The 13,567-nt window shown below is 37.8% G+C and overlaps 1 protein-coding gene across 1 annotated transcript; it reads left to right on the top strand.

Annotated features, from left to right (window-relative positions):
• The first annotated feature begins 1,225 nt into the window (after positions 1-1,225).
• LOC119891786 (UNC93-like protein MFSD11) lies at positions 1,226-13,102 on the top strand. Its single transcript, XM_038703653.1, has 13 exons — positions 1,226-1,705; positions 2,294-2,349; positions 2,474-2,581; positions 2,667-2,746; positions 3,808-3,904; positions 5,794-5,852; positions 6,041-6,185; positions 7,250-7,299; positions 9,290-9,355; positions 9,445-9,570; positions 9,660-9,834; positions 9,938-10,073; positions 11,450-13,102. Exons 1-13 carry the CDS (start codon positions 1,616-1,618, stop codon positions 11,600-11,602), a joined length of 1,341 nt encoding a protein of 446 aa, XP_038559581.1. The 5' UTR covers positions 1,226-1,615; the 3' UTR covers positions 11,603-13,102.
• Positions 13,103-13,567: the final 465 nt, after the last annotated feature.

The following is a 13,567-nucleotide window of genomic DNA, read 5'->3' as shown; positions in this document are numbered from 1 at the left end:
GTAACGATACTTACCGTCACAACGTTAAAACATTTGTAGTTTCAGATTGCCAAAGGAAAACAGAATGTAAATACGCATGTGTCATCGAAAATAACTGCAAATAAACTTTATGACAAAACCAGTTGTATTTATGATTAACTAAATAATGTATCAATATAATGTCGTCAACTAAGACTGGCGCAAAACATTTTTTTTGATTCGAATCACTGAAAAAACGAACTGTGTAATTTAGCAACATACGGGCATTTTGGCAAACACGGAAGTAAGTGGCAGTCGTACTCTCGCTTTGCTAAGCTTCTTTGTTGTTGTGGTAGCAAAAGCAGACACCAAGAGGTGGCACTGTACTCAGTGGCTATTGGTGGTTACCTTTTTCTTCTTCTCCATATTGTCTGAGGTTTGGGATTTAAAAAGATGCATTATCGCCAACTATTGGATTCTATGAAACATCTCCAACCATGACAAATTAACCCCCCCCCCCCCCACCACCACCAACAACAATAATATAACATCCTAACAATCTTATCATACCACCTATCACAATACTCGTGTCAACTTCTATAGAGGGTTACCTTTTATTGGAATTACAATAATGTGAGAAATGTTTCAACCATGCATTATATGATTCATGTATCCACAATAGTTGGAAGGCGAACCGGCTATCTTTGTGTAGAAATGGGACCAATAGCTGAAAAAGCATTAGACTACTTGCTAATCTCTTACGAATTATCTCTTTAAATTGAATTGAAATCTTTATTTCGAACATGCAAGAGAAAGTGTAAAACAATAAAACAATGTTTAACAACATAGGAGAATATATATATATAATCTTGAATTCTAGTGTGAGTTTTAACTCTCTTTGGCATACTGATTTAAAATCCAACTGATTTTACTGAGAATTTGGCGTGCTTTTCTACTCCATCTTTGGTACTCTTTATCACATTACAGTTTTTGACCGGAATCTTTGAGCTTGGTCATGACATTTTCTCTAATTATCAGTAAACCAGAAGACTGAAATAAATGTAATAATAAATAGGCCTACACTGAAAATGACACTACTGCCTATAGCTCCCATGAGTTATTTGGTTGTTTGTTGACATTATAACCTCTGCAATGAATGTGAGACAATTGTTTCTCTTTCCAAGGGAGAATATTCCTCCTGGTTACCTCTGGAAGGCAGCAACGCTAAATGAGTGTGAATTACCGCAAATTGCACAAGAAGAAGAAGAAGCCGCAGCAGTGAGAGGACAACTATGACAAAGAAGTCGAAGAAGAGGATCGCAAAAAAATTGCTTTTAATTTAAGTCACAAGTTGTCATGCGTAGCCAACATGATAGAAGGGAAGTGCCCTCATAACAGTGCCACTCTATCTGTGTCCCATACTCTCCGCAAAACCTCTGCCATTTTATTCCTGATTTTTGCGCATTAAACTGTAACTAAACAGTTAGTGAAGTCAACTTTAGTGGCGCGACTTGGAAATGTATTTATCCGAGTCGTTGATGAATCTGTTTGGGAGTCTTTCCTTTGATTTGTAGGTCAGACGAGTCGATAGCGCAACATTATCAGCAGCAATAAATGTAGAATGTAACGTTATTGCTAGGAGGAGTAAGAAAACGCCATGGCAGACATAAGGACTTTCAACGTTGTGGTTTTGGGAGTGGGGTTTTTGTTCATTTTCACCGCTTTCACCACCTGTGGCAACATTGAAGTAAGTCAGCAAACTTTATTACTGAGTGTATACTCATCCAGTACAGTGTTACGATCCAAACCAGTGCATGGGAGTCACATTTGTTTGTTCTGTTGCTTCTCATTTACCCAACAGCCTACAAAAGAAAAATTGCTAAAATGAGATTTATTTTCACTTTTTAATGGACTTTCCTGGCAACTCAACTCTGCAAAACTCATTCAAAACTTGAAGATAATCCTATGCTGCGTTTACACACATCTGTCAGCCTACGTGCAGTTCAGCAACACAAAAAACTAATGTTGTACAGTCATTGCATTTTTATGTGTGTGTAATTTATCCAAAGAATCACTAAATAGCTTCACATGCAGATAACAAACCATTAAATGCACTCTTTTGTGAAAGCTGGAAGTTAGTTTTAATCTTAACTAAAAGGTCTAATGGGCAGTAGGAAACATGCCAATCAGAGCTGTATGTCAGGCGCACCTCGTGTTTCCAATTTTCATCAGTGGTGGAATGGAAATGATCAAACTGGATGAATGACTTGAGGACATAATTATGACCCATTTTGCCTTGTGGTTCACTGAGTTTTTCCCCCCATCTTACTTTCAGCAAACTGTGGTGAAAAGCCTGCAGAATTACACTTTGACTGGAAGTGGGTACCACAGGTAGGTTCACATCCTCAGCTCAGGACTGAGAGGAAAAGAAAACTTTTGGTGTTCGGTACATTTGAATAAATAAGTAGATTTTTAAGTGGAACTGGAATAATGATTCTCTTTGCCTCCTTCCCAGTCTTGGAATCATCTATGGGGTCTTTTCGTTCTCCAATTTACTTGCACCAACAGTCGTTGCAGTAATTGGACCAAAAATGACTATGTTTTTCAGTGGCCTACTTTACAGGTAAATGCTGTCATGGTAATTACACACAGGATGTTGAAGATACTGAAGCTGTTGCTCCTTACAGTTCTCCATGTCTTCTGTCTAGTGGGTACATTGCTGTGTTCATTGTCCCTTCAACATGGTCCTTTTACTTGACCTCTGTACTGATCGGTATAGGAGCAGCCAGTAAGTTCCTCTCCCATTAATCTTTACTGTAACATCAGACATGAAATAGTTTTTGTATTTGGTTACAATAATGTTGAAGCTAAAATAATGCTGAAGCTACAAACTGTAATTTTTTTTAAATGCATGTTTGCACCAGCAGTGATATGATAGTTAAAACAGTGATTAGTAACTTTATAGGGCATTTGGAGCTATCCTCAGACAGAGATGAAGAGGCTTTGTCTCTTGTTAATTAGTCTCCACTACTTTATGATGCAGACCTGAAACATAGGAAGAAGAATGATTAATTAAGATAAAATTTAACAAGATATTTAGAGTTTTATGTCTTACTTGTGCTTAGAGACGGGTCGCAATTAACAATTATTTTCATAATCTCTCTGTTATTATAACACTCAAAACAAAGACTAACCAAGACATGACAGAGCAGCTCCTCAAATGTTTGGCACTTTTGCTTATAAATGACAGAAACGGTCAATTATCAAAATAGTTGTCGATGAATTTCTTGTCAATTGAGCAAATAGCTTACAGTTTATTCTAATGCCTGTTTTTATTCAGAATCGACAGAAATCACATCCCATTTACAAAAAAGAAGTGCACATCAATTTGATCAATTTGAGCAGGATACAGTGTGTTAACAATAGCCCAAGATGCTGAGGCACATAAATACTTACCTCATACTAACCTGTTGGTTACTGCAGTCCATGCATGCTCAGTTTCTTTATTAAAATGTAAATAGTGCATACAGGGATTATCATGACTGGGATGTGCTGATGTGTATAAACAGTATATTCAAAATTAGACCTTAAATGGGTTAGGAGCTGTTTCTGTAAATTGTGCGAGCACTCTGAGCTTGCTCCTAGATGTTAGTTAAAATAGTGAGAAAGCCGCCCTTCCATGCAGCCTTAAAAGATTGCAATGTAGTGAATGTGTATGTCTTAGGGGTACTGCGTGGTTAGATGCATTACTTACCAACACAGAAAGATAATTTTTCACTCCATATGGGTAATTACCATACTGGTTAATTTGTTTCCCTCAAATGACGTTTCTTACTCACGTTCCTACAGTGCTGTGGACAGCTCAAGGGCACTTTCTGGTGGAAAACTCAGAGGCTTCCACCATCAACAGGAACACAGGGATGTTCTGGGCTCTCTTACAGTGCAGGTATGCGACTACTGACAGACACAAATGTTAGACACTAGTCTTTCAGTCCATTCACTGGTAATGGATGCAGCCTTGATACCATTATCTTCATGGACTACTTCATTTAAAATTTCAAACCACACTGCGTTTTAATACTCAGATTATCCTGAATGTGATTCTCTGAAAATTATTTAACTAATAAACTGAATTAAATATATATATTTTTGTTAAAATGTTAAAATCCCCCTACAAATTTGCTTTCTAAAACAACCCAAGGTTGCTATTAAATTAGCCTGTATTATAGTATTTTTTCCCACCAACTAAAACACAACTCATCGCCATGTTTTTTTTCCTCTCTTTTTGTTTGATGCAACTATTCCAAACATCCTGTTTGCATTTTTAGCCTGACAGGGTATTAGTGTATGCTTTATTATATTTAATTAATCACGTTACAAATGTTCATATCTGCCATTAGATTTTTCTGCAAAACAAAAAAAACCCCTCAAGCCTCTTAAAACTGAAGGTGAGACTTTTGGTCTTTTCATCTCTTGTATTTGGCCTGCTGCTCTTGCACACTGGCTTGGACAACTAATTTGTATTTGTTAAAATATGCAAATTGATTTAGTATAATAATTACACTGGCTGTCACCTGCGCCAAAGCCCACAATAGGGCAATGCTAATCTGACTCGGCAATGGTGATCCTTGCCACAGTAAACTTGTGATTTAGTTCTTCAGAGCCTGCACACACACACACCCACGCACGCATGCACGCACGCACGCACGCACGCACACACACACACACACACACACACACACACACACACACACACATACTGTTTCTTTTATGAATAACCCGTTATCCCTCACTGATGTTTTGGGACAGACTAATTGCTCATCTACATTTTTTAGTTTAGGTAATATGTAATTAAAGACAGAAATAGATCTCAGCGGTTTATAGGACTGCAGTGTTCACCATGAAAGGCAAATAAACAGCTTAAAAAGAAATGAAAGAGGCATCCTCACGAGGTAGAAATGCAGATTATTGTTTTTAGAAAGTCGGTGTTTGATCCAACCAAAAAATAGTCCACGGTGCTTTTTCTGCCTGTCAGGCATGAGTCCTCAGATGACGTTTCAGATAGCAATGTATAGCCAGTGTTTTATTAATTACACTGATTGTCCTAAATAATTAAAGGTCAACATTTTTAGCTGTCAAAGCCCTTGAGTCCCACACCAGAGGGTTGATTCACATGAAACTTGCTGTACAAAACAAATTGCATGGAGGGCATCACAGTTACATGTTAGACTGTATCACTAAAAAATCTCAGATGTTATTGCTCTGATTATGAGAAACTTTTGAGGACTGATTTGGGTTTGCATGATCAGGAATGGATCCCTGATTGGTCCCAGTGGTGACTGCATCATTTGTGGAGAACAAAGTGTAACTTTGTTTTCTAGTGGTATTGGTTAGAGTTTTTACCACTTCAGAATTGCTTAATTAATTAATAAGTCAGAGGTTTTTTTGTGCTTTAGTTCCAGAGTGATGGATGACAAGATGGTTGATTACATGCTGTTGTTGTCAGGTGAAAAACCATGTGCCTCCAAAATGCCATCATTTTACTTTTAACTTTCAATCATATCACATGACACAGACCAAACTGTCTGCTGATCATGTTTTTGAAAGCTCTAAAACAACTACTAAATTGAGGTGGGTTTTTGTGTGTCCAATTAACCAAATAGTATAAAGAGGGTTTAATGAAGCAATGAAAATGGAAAATTTGGATGGATGGAAAACAGTCTATATATTTCACTTGAGATACAAGGTTTTCACCCAACAGCCATGAAATGTTGTGTTGTGTTAATGTCATGTCTGCCTTTACTCGCTTGATTTCGTATTTTATCTTATTTACAGCATGCTGTTTGGCAATCTTTACATTTATTTTGAATGGAATGGAAGGACAGATATACCAGGTAGGGTTAAACCTGAGTAAGTACTGTCATGACTCTAACATTAAAATCTAGTATGATGATGATGATGAAAGCAAAATATCAAGAGGATTATGTGAGTGATTGGTTATTTTGAATATGCTCTAGCTTAATTCTGTTAATATATATTGTGTATTTTAATTAAGCAGCTTATTTTAATCTTCCTCATTCAGACAGCAGCAGGAAAAACATTTTTCTGTCCCTGTTGGCCGCCTCCGTACTCGGTACACTCAGCTTCCTCGTGTTGAGAAAGAGCCATCACGAAGAGGAGATGCTCTCTGAAGAAGAGGGGCAGTCGCTGCTCTCAACTCGCACGATGTAAATGAATATCCTTCAGATAATTACACGTTTTTCAACTGTAGTCTCACAAAATCACTCAAAACATATAAAAATGTCTGAACCACAACTGAAAAAGGACACAGAGGGTATGAACCTCAAGTGGTGAATAAAAAGTGAAGTAGACTGTGTTTTTTTTTTACATATACAAATAAAAGTTTACTTTTAGTCCAGTTGACCATGTAAAGCTGTAACCAAACCACCTCAGAAACTATTACTCTTCAAATAACCCACCTAGAATTTTGCAAGGGTTTTCAAGATGACACACTGCTGTGGTACTGCAGGATGTTTAAAACACTCTTGTCCATCACAAAAATGACATTGACCGTTTTCCTCCAGATCACTGAAATTTTGTCAGAGTCAAGCCTAATCATTGCACTTTATACAAGTAGGATGAAATCAGGCAGATTTGGGGCAGCTGAGACGGAGACTTTAGCAGTCAATGTCCCCAAATTCTCCAGGCACAGCCCTCAACATCATTTCAGACATATTTACATTTTTATGACGAATCTGAACAAAGTTCGACTCAAATCGTGAAATGGAAAGAATATGAAAAATATAGCTGGCATCAAAGACCACTGAAAGTCATGGGGAAAGTACATGGCCAGAAAAAAAACCCAGGTACAAAGATATGTGTAGGACATTTTAACACTAACAAAATCAGCTTCTGATGATACAGAAATGTTGTTTTGGACCACACTTATTTTCTGTCTGTCTGTCTTGTGGCAGCAGATTGTGTTTACAAACTCGTTTGGTATCTCCTAGTTACAGGTATTTGATCCTTTGCTTATTTGCTGAGTTTGAGTGTGTGCATGATTCCAAAACCACAACAAGGAATCCTACAGGGAGCCATTATTTACATGCAGTATGTTTGGATTTTCAGTGATCCTTGTGAACCTTATGCAGCTAAAGTCATTCTGTTTGTAAATTACTTCACCTGTTGTTCCCTTGAAGGAAGTTACATGATTGTTTGTGTGTGCAGTTTTTTTGCTATTGATTAATTTCAGCTTTATAGAAGTGAAAATTGATTTATTTCTTTTGTTTAGGTATAAACACAGAGCAAACACTGCCATACAGGATGCCAAGTCAGAATTCAGTAAGTGTTATCAGTGCTTTTGGAATACCACACTAGAGTGTCTATTTTGTTTAAGTAATTCTTGGGATTTGCTCATTTACACTGCATCAGCATGCATCTACTGTATCCATTATGTATCCTTAGATACTATATGTATACATAATGCACTATATGTAGTAACAAGATTAATGGTGAGTCCCAAATCCATTCTACATACTCTACTTTAGCATGCATCGTATTCACACTGGAAAAGAGACAAACTGAAGTATACTCCAACCAGACAGTATGCATACCAAACAGTCAAGTTTTGAGTGTACTGTTGATGCACATTACTCCCTCTTAATACTGTGCACAAACGAAATTGAGGAGCTGCTTATAGTTGGGAACTTCATGAATAAATTGTGGGTGCTGGGGAGACAACTCCTGAAAGATCTAAAAACAAAAAATGTAAAATCCTAGAAATAAACAAATGATGTCTGTCTGAAGTTTAACGGGCAGTGACATTCCAAAGTTGCAATTTGTGTTGCACGTATTATACAATTTCCTTTATGTATAAAATGGAAAGTATATTGATTTCCTTGTTAAAACAATATAGCACGACGATTAGTATGTAGTATTTACTGTATAGACTGTAGTATGTATTTGGGACCCAGCTTAAGAGTGTAAAGCTATTCTAGTGGCTCTTAACACTTTAGCATGCTAACATTTAATCCAATCATCACAAAACACAAAGTACAGTTGAGGAGGGTGTCATCAGTTTTGGAAGTGTCATTGGCCAACACAAATTTTGACCTCATGATGGTGTTAATAAAAAGTCAGGGGATAACCAGTTAGTTCACTTCACCAGAAGGGGGAACGTGAATGCGCGGACCAAATTTCACAGCAATCCATCTACCAGCTGTTGAGATATTTTACTCAAAACCACAAATTTGAACCTTACGGTGGTCAGTAGAGGAAAAGCCAGGGCATCGCCAAAGTCTTTAGGATTCATCATCTGGGAACCATGGATCCCTGCACCAAATTTTGTGCCAGTCCATCCAATAGCCGTTGACTTTTTCACTGGATAAGGGAAAACTTTAACCCCTGGGTGACGCTAGAGGAAGAGACAGGGGATCACCAAAGTCAGTGGGATTCCTCCTCTGGGGATCATGAATGTCTGTATAAGAATTTCATGGTAATCAATCTATTATTGTTGAGATAACATATGTAAGTCTGGACCAAAGTGGTGGACGGACCAGCCAACTAACTGATTGCTGTCCATTGAAAATTCCTTGCTGAGTAAATTTGTATCAGCTGATACATATTTTCATAGTTGATGACAGAAAAAAGACTTTGCAGAAGTGTCTGTTATTTTGCTTTTCTTTCTCAGTTATTTGGCATACAACAGGTAACCTTTGGCTCTCCACACTTCACTGCTCTTAGTCAGAAACTACCACGCAGTTTTGTTTTTCTTTAAGTTAAAATTGCTTTCATGTGGATACAACTCTTCTAGCATTACAACAGAGTACACAAAAACTGCCTGTGTGAGACTTTTATTTCAGATTATATCTCCGCCAACAGGAAACTCTGCTGCGCTCACTCCCGCCTTCAGTGCAGCCTCAAGTTGTTTGGATGATCAGATTGCTCTTTGTCTTGTGTGTATCTTGTGTGCATGTAGACTTGTGTACACCTGCCTTAAAGGTATCGGGTTTATCAAAGATGCACACTGATTTATATCAAGAAAGGGCATCCAGGCATATATAAACAAACCAAGTGGGACAGACTTCTTTCAAAATCTGAATTTCCCTAACCACCTGGGGGAAATTCTCTCTTGGATGTTTTTCCACCTGCATTTAAAGATTATTTCCCCATTTTTTTTATCTGCATTGAACTTTAATTGTCAGAGGGTAAAGGGGGCCTTCATGTCTGCATTTGTACCTGAGCTCAATCCAGATGTAAAAACGGTATATAAATTGGAGGTTTATGTATTAATTAGCAATTCAAATCTGTGTATTGTTTGCCTCCTGTTTAGAAACCATCCTGCAACTTCTAAAGGCTAAAACCATACTGCTACTGAGTCCCTGCATGGCATACAGCGGTAAGTCAAATGGAGAATGCATTAATGTAATAAGTATATTAGCCTCCAGTGAAGGCTTGCAGCTACATTGTTCTCTGCTTGTTCTCCAGGCCTGGAGCTATCTTTCTACAGTGGAGTGTACGGGACTTGTATTGGAGCGACTACACAGTTTGGAGAGGCAGCTAAGGGCTTGATTGGGATCTCTGGGATTGTGGTAGGCATTGGAGAAATTGTGGGTAAGTCTACATTCCTCTATCAGAGTGTGTTTAGGTGATTTAAAGTCACTGGAGGTCATAGAATTAATAAAGATGTTCTTTATCATCAGGTGGTGGCTTGTTTGGATTGCTGTGTAAGAACAATCGTTTCAGACGGACCTCTGTGGTGTTTCTGGGAATGGTTGTCCATTTTGTTGCTTTCTATTTGATCTTCCTCAACATCCCAGATGATGCCTCTGTCGTCTTTAATACTACCACCCAAAAGAAGCCATATCTAACGCCAAGGTAGTATGTTTCTCTGACAATTTAACAATAAGGGAGTGTGAACATGGGTAAGGCAGATCATGATTCAGTTTTGTTTTAATAAGAACTATATTTTCTCTCTCAGTGTATCCATTGCCCTGCTGTGCAGCTTCTTGCTTGGACTCGGGGACAGTTGTTTCAACACACAGCTCTACAGCATATTAGGCCGTGTTTATGCTGAGCAAAGCACGCCTGCTTTTGCCATCTTCAAATTCATACAGGTAATCCCGTGTTGCCAATTCTCAGACATTGTTAGCAGAGCTGTGCAAAGCTGGGTTAAAATGTTGTGCTGTCAAGGATGAAATAAATCAAATAAATAAAACCTGAAGCCAAATTAAAAAGGAAAAGAACAAGGGCCTCATGTGCCCCTTAATCTCCCCTTTTCTTTGCTGCAACAAGGACTCGGACAAGAAATGAATCCTAAAAATTGTGGTATTTTCTTAAAGGTTCACCTGAAACTAAAGAGCATTTTATTTATTTTTTGTACAGGATATATCTGCTCTGTACATTACCTATGGTGTGTTCTCCTTGAGATAAATTTTTTGGTGATGATTTCACGATGGGGCCGACTAGTTTAACATTAATTCGATGGAACGCATATGGAGTCCTTATTATTACAGAACCATCAAATATTGCATAAATCATAGGTAGGGCAGACGGTCACACTGAACCTGACAACTGCCTCCTACACAACATAAGACTCACACACTATGATCAACCCACAAGAAGTTTCCTACTAAAGTCTCCTTCTTATTTAACTTGCAGACATGAAGAGACGTCTTGTCCTGCACCTTAGCATGTTGAACGAGTGACCAAACAAACATTTACCTGGGAAAAAGTCCACTGCTAACGTCAGTTTGCAGGCTAGAAAGCCAATTAACTGCTTAGCTGCAGCACATTAAACAGCATGTAAATATACCTGCAAATGTCACTTGGTTCTGCTTAGATGCTGGTGTGGTACCACTAACAACACACTGACTGCACATGACATGTAGGCTACAGTGCAAATCTGTTTACTTTGTCTCTCGTTCTGGACGGTCAAACACAAACACTGACATGCCCAGCTAAGATGAAAAGGAACATTTCTGACCCAAACCCACGTTTTTTCTTATTTTCAATAATAATAAAAAAATACTAACTTTCCACTTTGTTTTGATTGGCTAACTACTGGAAGCCTGCCAAGGGGCAGCACTAATGAGACTTGGATACAGCTTTGCCGCTTAGCCTTGTTTTCAATTTTGCCCAGTGTTCTCTTTTTGTTTTTCAGCGAAGAATTCCTCTGCTGCCCAAGTAGCATTTTACCCATTTGCACAATTACAAGATACATTTGTAAAACTGTTGACAGGACGACTCGAACTGCAAACAAGTTCAGTTATGACACACACATTATGGTTTCTGATCCATGGAGGTTTTATATTTGTAAAACTTTCCTCAAGCTGAGAAAAGTGATCTGTGAAAATCTGTGATGTCATCAAAATGTAAAGTCTATGGGAGCTCAGAGCGCCTGAGCTTTTTGCTCACAGTAGTACTTTTACACATGCTCACCTCCTTATTTGAAACTTTATTTACAAAACAAAATCTATTATATTTTTGTCAGTCTGTTTTTGCAGCGGTGGCATTCTTCTACAGCAGTTACCTCCTGTTGATGTGGCAGCTCCTGCTGATGGTCATCCTGGGCTTCACTGGAGCACTCTGCTTCTTCGTGGTGGAGAGGATGCAGAACTTCTCTATAGATTTTCAGGAATATTAGAAAGTGGACACTTCTGCATCAGCAGTGATAGTTTTGTGAGACAATCCTGTATTTTTTATTTCATGAGGGGTTATTAAAATCTATTTTTAGTATTATGAATGCACTGAAGGTCACATACATTTGAATAACATTCACAGTCAAAACTATTGCCACAACTGAAACCAACAACAGACAACGTTTGAATAGCATTACATGGTTATCAGTCAGCCTGGATTGTACCTTGCACACCTGCTGTTTTAATTACCTGACAATACACAGTATCATCGTTAATCATTAACATGATTTTTCTCCTGCACCACTGCACTGTTGGTTTTGCCGTTGGACTTTTGTAACCGCTCACCTTATCTCACATTTATCTGCATTGCTTTCAGCTCAAGTTTGTTATTAAAGACAAATGTCACACTGTTAAAAATATTATGTATCTAAGACTTAACAACTTTTAAAACTTTTCATAGCTTCACAGAATGATTCAGTTTGATAGAAGAGAGAATAATGCAATGTTGTCATGTTTCAGAAAAATGTTAAATATCAATATCATGTTGTCAGTGTTTTTTGCGATTCTTTAATGTAGTTCTACGCATTTTGCATTTTCAGTGATTTCATCAAAACGCGTGATTAAAAGTATTTACTTGGCATTTTGTAATAAACATGTAGTTGTCAGATGGTGAAGAGGTGAAACAGTCAAGGCCACAGAAAACAAGTGAAATGAAAGGTTTGATGTGTAGCTAAACAGAGGAATGTTTACTGAGGTCATACTTGTTAAGTTGCTTATAACCTGAAAATCAGACAAATTGGGGGCCCACACTTGAATTTTATGTTCCTTCACTGAACTGAGTGACATAAGTGATTTTTTACCCCCAGTCATCAACACCCTAACAAAATACTTTGACAATGTGGCATTCCCAGAGCAGGGCCATGTCTGAAGAAACAGGTTTACTGAATTATCTGGTACTTTTACTGAGAAAGATTCTGTGTTTCAGATTTTGGTGGACTGGAGGTTTTTAATGTAGTCAGTGCACATCCTGTAGTTTCTTTATTGTATTACAAAACAAGATGAATCTGCTGGATTTAATCCTGATTTGCCAGATTTATTTGAAAATCCATGAGGCCATTAATCAAAAGAGGAGCATGAGGGTCGAGTTGGATAGGCCCAGAGGTCCCACACTACTTCACTGGTAATTGGGTATTGATCACATTATAATGAGAGTAAGCAGTTTTGTGTGATCTTAAGTCAATTGTGCCACTTACTTGACAACAACAAAGCCCTGATAGGCTAAGTGAAGTATACAGCATTTACTAACAGAATTAAGTCATGGCAGGGTTCATAGTATTGCTTTAGAGAGATAACCTTGTAAGGAGTAAGTAACTAGGTTTGGATAAGTCTATTACCTGAACATTGCTATTAGTTATTCCACAATGTTTCTCCATTGAAAATCATGTAATAAAAGCTTACACATTTATCTGTAGCACTGTCAAGATAAGTAAAATATGAAAAAACTATAAACTGTTAACTATTCATCATTTCACAAAGTGATTCCTCATAAACATAATACATTATGTTTGTTGTCCCCATGTTTTAGACTGTAATTTCCTTGTTGATACTCATAATTCTCACTCATCTTTTCAAAACAGCACATTTAATTCAATTTTCATGAGCTGTTTTGTTTATTAAAAAATACTCCCACAACCCTTCACCTTCTCCTCAGAATTATCCTGCCTTGTGCAGCCTTGATTTCCCAGTGCACTACTTTAGCTGACTGCAAATTTGGTTGAAAAGCAGATCAAATGTGTACATCAGTGCTGATCTACTTCATTTTGTCACATCCTCACATACTTCATGGTTCTAATTAGAGGGCTTGATTGAAATGGACCTACGGGATACACGACTGGGGCTTGTCAGAGGTCTGAAATCTGAAATGAAGCGCTGCCGTCTTTGTAGTCAGGTGTTGTGTTTTTGGTGCTCAA

The sequence above is a fragment of the Micropterus salmoides genome, unplaced genomic scaffold (genome assembly GCF_014851395.1).
Source record: "Micropterus salmoides isolate LMB-PRFRI ecotype aquatic unplaced genomic scaffold, ASM1485139v1 Ms_hic_scaffold_10, whole genome shotgun sequence".
NCBI classification, from domain to species: domain Eukaryota; kingdom Metazoa; phylum Chordata; class Actinopteri; order Centrarchiformes; family Centrarchidae; genus Micropterus; species Micropterus salmoides.
This window is presented reverse-complemented; position numbering and strand designations above follow the sequence as displayed.